The following is a 10,047-nucleotide window of genomic DNA, read 5'->3' as shown; positions in this document are numbered from 1 at the left end:
TGAGATAAACAAAAATAATAATAAAAAAGACAGATAATAATAAAGGATATTTTAGTTCAAAATTTTAAAAAATAATAATTTTAAAATGTTTAACAACGTTAAAGATGATATTAATAAAAAAAAGTCAAAAATAATTTTAATTTTAACCTAAAATATTAGAGAGAAAAATATTACTAAACCCTTAATTAAATTAAAAGCATGGCAAGCTATCTACAATATTGATGATCTAATTTATATTACTACACTAGGGATAATGTCTTCTGCATTGGGAGAAATTCCCTCTTCATCATTTTGTTTTTCTTCTTCTTGTTCTTGATCTCTTGTTATTCCCTTATTATTATTACCATGATCTATTGAACCTTGGTTATCGTCCACGTGTCCATTGTTGTTGCTTTTACGATCTTCTCCTACTTTAGAATTAGACCTGGTCACAATTACTTGTAGAGTGTCATCATCATCGTCATGAGGGCATTGTGGTAATTGACTCATATTCTTCATCTTCTTCCTCTCTCTGCTTTTCCCCCAAAGAACAGCGTATAACCCACACACAATCAACACCGCTCCGATGAAGCTTCCAAGGTACAGCTTCTCGTTCAAGACGGTGGAGCTAGCCACGGCGACAATGACGAGCAAGAGAGGGCTGAAAACAGAGGCGAACAAGGGCCCTCTCTTGCGGACGCACCAGGAGATCACAGCCACCATCATTCCAGAAACAACCATGCCGGAATAAGCAACCGTCAGAAGCCTAATGTTCCAACCAAGCCTCCACTGACTCCAATCGTTCTCGACGGAAAGAGCGAACGCCGTGGACAAGAGCGCCGCCCAGAGAGACATGAGCGCAGTGCTGGAGTAATAGCTTGGATACCTCTCACTCATCTTTGTCTGTATGATGAGCCACAGTGCGTAAGAGATCCCGCTCGCCAACGCGCACACAGATCCCAACACCGTCCTACCACCGCCGCCATGAGCCGCCATAGAACTATTGTTTCTGTGATTCATAAGGTTAACATGCGATGCAATCTGGATTTCCGGGCCTTTCACGAAAGTCAGCACCATTGCTCCTGCAATTCCGGCCATTGTTCCGATTATCTTCGCCTTCCCTGCTGCTGATCCCAAATTCAATCTTTCCAAACTGATCGAAAAATAATTGATTATTTATTTAGAACTAAAAACGAATTCTTAAGTGTTTCATAATTAACTTGCATGGTTCTTATTATTAGTTCTTAATTACCCTATGCAAACGGCCATCACAAAGGTAATAGCAGGTATGAGGTTGGCCATGGCGGATGCAAACGTTGCAGAAGTTAAAGCCAGAGCCTCCAGGTAGAAATTCTGAGCTAATGCTCCTCTGTATACATTCAAGATTCAACACAAATGTCCAAACAATGTATTTTAACTTTGCTGTTATACAAGACAAGTTATATACATAATAATAATAATAACCATTAAAAAAAAGACAAAATTACATTATTGTTCTTTAACTTTTATAACTTTGTTATTTAATTTCTTTAAGTCACAACCGATCACGGGATGATATGAAAATTTATGACTTTTATAACTTTTATAATAAAGTATCTTATTTCGGCATAAGACATTAACGAGTGACTTATAGTTATAATAAGTACCTTAATTCTTGCTGTATGATTGTATATTCTATATATCTTCTTCATATATATATTTTAATAAAAAACCTTATATTATAAAAGGAATAACATGCATGTATGACTTTTAAATAGTTTTGCATATTTGTTTGTCTAAATAATAAATATCTGTTCTTTTAATAACATTAAGTTATATTTTAGTATAAAACATTGCATGTTTACTAAGAAATCAAAAAGAGAGAGAATTAAATTTGGTGAAAAGATCGCGTCAAAAAGAGATAGAAGGTGCTGAAAAGATGGCGCGTCATGGGAGACACATAACTACTTATTAATGCTCTTGAAACTGTTACGCATGCATAGTTTCGGGGACTATGTGGCCATCAACGCAATACTACTTTTCATATTAACCGAAAGAAGAGCATGAAGAAAGCAAGCAACATTGATATTCAAATAATATAATAATATGACTAGCTAGGTAGCTAATTAACGAATAGGAATGAATTGCATACCCAAATAAGCCGCATAGAAATGATTGAAATAGTACCATCCATGTCAGTTTCGCCCTCTTCTTCCTGCACCCACAAACATCAATAATGTACACTACTATTTGATGTAATGCCTCATTGCTTACTCAGTATTTTCAAATAGTAACGAAAAGACACATATAACATCATTAATCCTTTAATATTTCAACTGATGCATGCATCAATACATATTAATAAGTGGGAATGAATGAAGAAGAAGAAGAAGAAGAAGAAGAAGAAGGAATACCTTTCGAAAAAGAGAGCACAGGGAGCAATGAAAGCAGTAGCGAAAATGAAGCGGTAGGCGACAGTGACTCTGAGACTCATGCCATCGTTAACGGCGAGCTTGTAGAGGATGTTGACACCGGCGAATGCAATCTGAACCATGACCATAAGAATCACGGGCTTCAAGCCCTGCAAGGCATTGCCCTTGGGCTTGGTGGTCATGTGGAATTCAGAGAAAGCTGAGGAATGATGAGTGGAATGAGAGGAGAGAGTGGGATACCTATTTATGGGGCAGAGCCACTGCTTCCCTCATTGCCACGTCATCATGTACCACAAACGACATATGTGCATCGGGTCTTCATGGGTCAATATCTCCACCTCCCTCCCTCCCTCCTGCTTGCATGCATGCATCCATCATCAATCACTTGCATTCACTTCATTTATCAAACTCACTAATATTTAGTTTCTCATTCCAGATAAAAATATACAAACATATATAAAATAAAATAAATTAATTATTTATATAAAATATATATTAAAAATAAATTAAAATTTTTTATTTTTTAATTCAATATTTTATACTTTAAACATAAAAATTTAAGTATAGTTAATTGAAAAAATATAGGATACCAATATATTATTTGTCAACTTATTGCCAACAATAATTAATATCAAAGATACCTCCACTAATAGAAGACACATGTTTAAAGAGACATATTCAAAAAACACATCCACAAAGATACTTTTATTAGACATAGCCATAAAAAATATATTTTTATTAGACACATCCACAAAAATACTTTCATTAAACACAGCCATAAGTAAGAGTTGGCAGAAATTAGTAAAATTTTTATTGGTAACGTAGCGAAATTATAGTTAATTTTATGTAAAATTGATAATAGAAATACTTAAAACCTAATATAAAAGAGCTTTTTCACCGGCCAAAAATCCCATGGAATTAGCTAGAAAGAATTAAAATTTGAATTTTCTGTATATGTTGATATACCCCTACTTTCAAGTTGCAGTTGTAAAATATAAGTTCTTTGATAACACAGTAGAAGTGGTTTGACAAATCATATAGGCCATTATTGTGACTATATCCTCGGAAAGCAAGTCTAATACTAATGGTTTCTTAACATGTCATTTTATTTTTGGGACAATATTATTAATGTAGTTAGAAGTCTTTTACCACTTAATTTAGCTACTTTATAATCTATGAAGCACGGACACTTTGTTGAGTTGCCGTGTCTGCGTGTCGGACATATTTTGGACACGACACTCACCAACATTCGTCCGACACGCGTGTCTGCTGTGTCCAAACCGTGTCTCAATAAAAAATAAAAAATTCTTCTCTAGACACACTTGGACACACTTAAATACCATCACGTGTCAGCGTGTCCGGTCTTATTCTTAATATATATTCTTAAAATAAATTTAGAAATAGTATATATTATTATTTAGAGAAAAGGACAAATAGGTTCTTGACCTTTTACCCCGCGGACATTTTCGTCCCTGAGCATTTGAAAATACTTTTAAATCCCCGACCTTCACAAATCTTGGACGGATGAGTCTCTCCATCGAATTGCCTCCGCCAGACTCGCCGGAGAAGTCTGATGTGGCTCTCGTATGGATGACGTGGCATGACTGGTTGACACCTGGACTGCTGACTGGAAAGCTACATTACAAAATTGGACAAATAAGTCCCTGCACCACTAAACTACGTCGTTTTGATTTCATCCCTAATCCTTAAATTGATTGCGTTTCTTTCTGGAGGCCAGTGTGAGGAGCTCAACCTCCATCAACCATGACTGCTATACCTCAATCCCCCCTGTTTTTGATAAGCTTTATATATGCTTAGAAGCATGCAAACGGGGGTTCAAGAGTGGGTGTAAGCCATTGATACATCTTGATGGCTGTTTTCTGAAGACTTATTACGGTGGACAACTCCTCACAGTAGTGGTTCAGGATGCAAATAACCAATTTTACGTGATTGCCTACGGAGTAGCTAGGTCTGAAACTAAGGAATCCTGGAAGTGATTTTTGACTCTGCTCCAAGAGGATTTGGGGGATGTGCAGACTCATGGTTGGAACTTTATGTCCGACCAACAAAAGGTAAATTTGATAACTACTTTATGCCCTGACATAGTGTTATGTAATTCTTTAATGATGAGTGTTATTGAATACTAGATTATTTCTTAGTAGCTGTATACAACTGCTGCTTTACTTAATATGAATTAGTGCTGTTAGTTTAATATGAATGTACAACTGCTGCATAACTTGATATGAATTAGTGCTGTTTTACTTGCTATGTATGTACTACTGCTGCATAAATATAAAAATTTATAGAGATATCAGTTAAAGTTATAATCAAAGAAAGTTACTGCTGCATAACTTGATATGAATTAGTGCTGTTTTACTTGCTATGTATGTACTACTGCTGCATAAGTATAAAAATTTTTAGAGATATGAATGAAAGTTATAATCAAAGGAAGTTACTGCTGCATAAGTATAAAAATTTATAGAGATATAAGTTAAAGTTATAATCATAGGAAGTTACTGTTGCAAAACTTGTTATAACTTGTAAGAATGTACTTACTATGAATGTACTACTACTGCTGCATAACTTGTTATACTCGTAATGAAGATTATTGAGATAAGAGTTAATGTTATAATCAAAGCAAGTTAATTAGTTAGTTACCAATCGTGATATGCTATATATGTTGACTTCTTGATGATATAATCAAAGCAAGTTAATTAGTTAATGTTATAATCAAAGCAAGTTAATTAGTTAGTTTTCACTATAACTCTGCTGTACATACTATATATATATAGCAGCATGTACTTCTAATCATGTAACTTCTATAATAATTCAATCCATGTAATCTTTATTAGTCTATTCCTTTCTTTTGCAAACTCTCTGAACTCGTATCAAATAAAATTGTATCGATTATTTTAGATATTTATGAAAATTTTTAATTAATTATATATTATAATTAAAAACTATCTAAATAACAATTAGGTTTCATAAAAATTCAATTTTTAATACTATGTTCTTGGGTAGCAAATGTATGATGACTGCTGTGTTACTTGATATGATTGTGCAACTGCTATGTAGGGATTGTTATCTGCATTGAAGTCAGTTATGCCAAATGCCCATCACTAAAACTGTGTGATGCACATTTGAAAAAATTTTATCAACCGTTTTAAGGACCTCTAAGATAACTTGCAGTAAATGTGGCTCAGAGGGACATAATTACAAGAGATACAAGGATGCTCCATCTAACCCCAACTGAAAATCTAAGACCAAGAAGTCCAAGAAAGGTGGGACAAGTCAGTCACTATCACAGTCAGCACCAAAAGATGATGTTAATATTGTATTTATTCTTAGTAATCTGGATATTTGGTGTATATATATGTTTAGTTCAATATTTGAGGATTTATATAGTAATGATCAACATTGGTCAATTTAATTGGACAGGATGCCCCTAACACCTAAAGTGCTCTATCTAGCCAGGCTGCTTCTAGCCAGGCTGCATCTAGCCAGCTCCAGATGTAAGTTTTATATATTATTGTGAAATGTTGACCCTTTAAACTGTTATTTATCCTAAGTCTCATGAATACTGTCTTATGTATCACAACCAAGTTCCAAGTGCTGTGGCAGCAACACCAAATCCTGTAACACCAGCTCCCGTGGCAGACCAACTCACAACCAGAGATACACCATTTAGGCCTCCACTTCAAGTTCCATCCACAGCTCACCAAACAGTTCAACCAAAAATTTCAAAAATCAGGCCCAAACAGAAGATATTCAGGCCACCTGCCTCACTTTGTCCTAGTTCACTCACCTCCAAGTCAGCCTGCACCACCACAGCTTCAACCACAAGGTGCTCCACATAGCCCACAACCATCTCAAGTCAGGCCAGGACCGAGTACAGCAGCTTCCAAGGAGACATTGGCAGTAGCAAGCACAGCAACAACAAGACTGTTCAAATTCATTCCTAATCCACCATCCATCAATCCAAAGACATGAAGAAATATGACACCTTGGGCATCCCACTATGCCTTGTAATAGCATTTAGAAAATTTGACTGTGAGAACAATATTTTTTTGGGAGAATTGGTTTTTTTTGGAGAAGCTCTTAGGATTTTATAAACTGTTGCAAACTTGTTAGGTGTTTGAGGCTTACTTTTGTGATGTTAAGCTTCATAATACTATACACTTAAACAGATTTGTTCTTTTTGGGCAGCTTTTAGAAAATTTAACTGTCGCAAAGATGTTTATATAACTTTCCATATATGTTATGCGTTCATGTATACAACTTTCATGCCTACTTTCCTCAATCATTTAATGCTTCTTTAGATATTGACAACATAATTTCAACAACCTACTAATATCATAACTTTAATTGCATTTAGATAGATAATATGATATATAAATTGCCTAAACAGCATGTTTCAATACACAACAAAAACCTGGATCAACACATTTTTCTACTCTACTTTCTAAAATTTATTTCTCAATAACTAAATACATAAAAAAGCAACCACAACTGCACATACAATTATAACAATACAACAAGCTAACGGGTTTTTTTTCTTCTCTAGCACAGTAACCTTCTCCTCCAGTACAGCCATCCTATGACGAAATCCCTCTTCTTCTTCAACAACTTCTGCCTCTTTCTCAATCAGAGGTCTTTTATCAAAGATGCAACCATTGCTTCCCATTCTAGCAAGATGCTCATCGACCCAAAGAAGAAACTTGCAATGCAGTTGGTTTCCCTGTCAAAATTCTCAAAATAATGTACTATATCAAACCATTCAAACAGAACAAAATTCCCAGGTTTTTTTTTATCTTACCTTATAGTATTAAACTACTCTTCTACTTTAGCCCACGACAACAATAAAGAAGTATCGTGGCCCACAAATTCAGCCCAACAGGATACAAAAATTCAATTTTAATTTTAGTCTTTATTATCTTATCTTTATTTGCTTTTATCTTTCATAGGACAATGCTCTATATATATTTAGTTTTACCCTCATAGTTTACAACACACTTCAGAACAATTCAATCAATCAACAATCAATAAAAGTTCTTTTCTTTGCTTTTCCTATTCTTTCACAATTTTATCATGGTATCAGAGCCATGGTATCCTCCTTGAGGAGGATATATAAGTTATCATCTTTTCGGTGAGAAATCACCATACTTCTTTTTCAACCTCCTCCCACGATAAATAATCATAGATTTAGTTACATGCATCCAAGTGAAAATCTTACCACAGTGTTGGTTATCCCGGTTCTTTACCAACAATTTCGTCTGCGCCTCCTTTCTTCCGGTAGTTCCGTCTGCATTCTGTTTCAGCGGTTTAATCTGCATTCTGTATTAGCAGTTCCATCTGCACTCTTATCGCGCTCTATGCGCCCTCTTTCTTATTGCGCCATACGCGCCCTCTAAAGATCAATTTTATTGCGCTCTACGCGCTTATTTTTTTATTTTTTATTTTTTTTATTTTTTATTTTTTTATTCTTTTTTTTATGAAGATCGCTGCTTGCTCTCTCTCCCTCAAGCACAGCATCTCCTTTTATATTTTTGCCGCCGGCAGCTCAAGCTCCGCCGCACGCAGTTTTTGAAGATCGCTGCTCAAGCACAGCATCTCCTTTTATATTTTTGCAGTAGGCAGCTCAAGTTCTACCGCACGCATCTTCCTCCGCGTCACCACGTCAGACGCGCTTTTCTCAACAATTTCATCAGGAACTTATCCAAGCTGTGGATTATTGACATCTTCCATCCACCAGCTTGCGGGGGCGTATTAAACTACTCTTCTACTTTAGCCCACGACAACAATAAAGAAGTATCGTGGCCCACAAATTCAGCCCAACAGGATACAAAAATTCAATTTTAATTTTAGTCTTTATTATCTTATCTTTATCTTATCTTTAATTGTTCTTATCTTATCTTTATTTGCTTTTATCTTTCATAGGACAATGCTCTATATATATTTAGTTTTACCCTCATAGTTTACAACACACTTCAGAACAATTCAATCAATCAACAATCAATAAAAGTTCTTTTCTTTGCTTTTCCTATTCTTTCACAATTTTATCAATGGGCAACCCAAAAAGACTCTGTTTGGGTTGCTAATCGTCTTCGACATATACATTATCACATAAACTCCACAGAAACTTCTCGGGGCGACATCATCCTTTAGGTCTCCGTCGTGCACAACACAATGGTCTGAGCTTGAAGCAGAATTTTCTTCTCTTACTCCTCTGTGGCTTCTTCTCGATGTTGCTGATGCTCCATTAGCAGCCATGGTTGATGCAGGTTGAGCTCCTCACACTGGCCTCCAGAAAGAAACGCAATCAATTTAAGGATTAGGGATGAAATCAAAACGACGTAGTTTAGTGGTGCAGGGACTTATTTGTCCAATTTTGTAATGTAGCTTTCCAGTCAGCAGTCCAGGTGTCAACCAGTCATGCCACGTCATCCGCACGAGAGCCACATCAGACTTCTCCGGCGAGTCTGGCGGAGGCAATTCGACGGAGAGACTCATTCGTCCAAGATTTGTGAAGGTCGGAGATTTAAAAGTATTTTCAAATGTTCAGGGACGAAAATGTCCGCGGGACAAAAGGTCAGGGATCTATTTATCCTTTTCTCTATTATTTATTAAAACAAAAAATATTTTAAATATTTGATATAATTAAAATAAGATATTAAAAATAATTTAAAAAATTAATTTATATTTTAATATCAATAAAATATTAAAATATCATTATTGTTTTTCTAAAAAATACTTTATATTTTATATGTATGCGTGTCCTCGTGTCATGTAAAATTTTCAAATTTCCGTGTCGTGTCGTATCCCGTATCCGTGTCAGTATCCGTATATCATAGCTTATAACTAACAAGAACCAAATGCCATTTTGGATGCTAAACACTTACATTAGATTTGGTTAATATCCACGAAGGAACATAGCACACAACAGATGAAAAGGGCTCCTCAGGTTAGTGGGTTCTTAGAATTCATCATCGATTCGATCTCAAAAATTGAAAAGAGTATTAGAATTTAGACGCATAATTTTTAAAATCAAAGTAGCCATCGATTACAACTTCTAATGTACTTTCAATTAGAATAATGATGATGTTAAAGTTATTATGATATAAGCAATTGTAAGTTGTAATGGCAATAATAAAAATTACATTATTGTAGTATATACTCTCATGTCTGATTTTTAGTCTCTGCAAACAAAGAGCTCGAATTGGAAGCTAATTCTTATGATAAAAATTCGAGTGGAGTTAATTTCACGTGAAATTAATTATTAAAAGTCGTTAAATAATTTGATTAATTTGACTAAATTTTTATTTAACAATTTTTAGTTATCAAATTTTACTTAAAATTAAGTGCATCTGAGTTTTCACCGATTCTTATAGTCATGCACCTAATCTTATATGTAATGCGCCATATCGACCATTAAGTCTATTGACATTTGGATTTGGCTTCTCATAATATAATCTTCAACGTATATACTTAGAAAAGATGGGAGAATTCGAGTTTGAGTTTATATAATTAGCTAGAGGGGAAAAGTAATTAGCATGCACTTTAAGTTTGACCTGTGAGGCGGTGCCTTATACATGTAGTTTTTCTTTTTTTCAGTAGAAGCCTTATATATGTAGTTGAGAGGGGCCAATTGCCACCTTGC

The 10,047-nt window shown here is 35.0% G+C and overlaps 1 protein-coding gene across 1 annotated transcript; it reads right to left on the bottom strand.

Moving 5' to 3' along the window:
* On the bottom strand, window positions 171–2,621 carry LOC107620100 (WAT1-related protein At1g68170-like). Its single transcript, XM_016322317.2, has 4 exons — window positions 2,373–2,621; window positions 2,111–2,173; window positions 1,232–1,348; window positions 171–1,132 (listed from the first exon to the last, which is right to left on the bottom strand). Exons 1-4 carry the CDS (start codon window positions 2,570–2,572, stop codon window positions 232–234), a joined length of 1,281 nt encoding a protein of 426 aa, XP_016177803.1. The 5' UTR covers window positions 2,573–2,621; the 3' UTR covers window positions 171–231.

Source organism: Arachis ipaensis, chromosome B10 (genome assembly GCF_000816755.2).
Source record: "Arachis ipaensis cultivar K30076 chromosome B10, Araip1.1, whole genome shotgun sequence".
Taxonomy (NCBI): domain Eukaryota; kingdom Viridiplantae; phylum Streptophyta; class Magnoliopsida; order Fabales; family Fabaceae; genus Arachis; species Arachis ipaensis.
The sequence above is the reverse complement of the archived record's forward strand: the minus strand, read 5'-3'. Positions and strand labels throughout refer to the sequence as shown.

Coding starts and splice junctions, on each gene's coding strand:
- LOC107620100 (XM_016322317.2), bottom strand. CDS start 2,572: ATGACCACCAAGCCCAAGGGCAATGCCTTGCAGGGCTTGAAGCCCGTG. Junction 1,349..2,110: donor TTTCTATGCGGCTTATTTGG/GTATGCAATTCA, acceptor GAATGTATACAG/AGGAGCATTAGCTCAGAATT. Junction 1,133..1,231: donor GTGATGGCCGTTTGCATAGG/GTAATTAAGAAC, acceptor TTTTTCGATCAG/TTTGGAAAGATTGAATTTGG.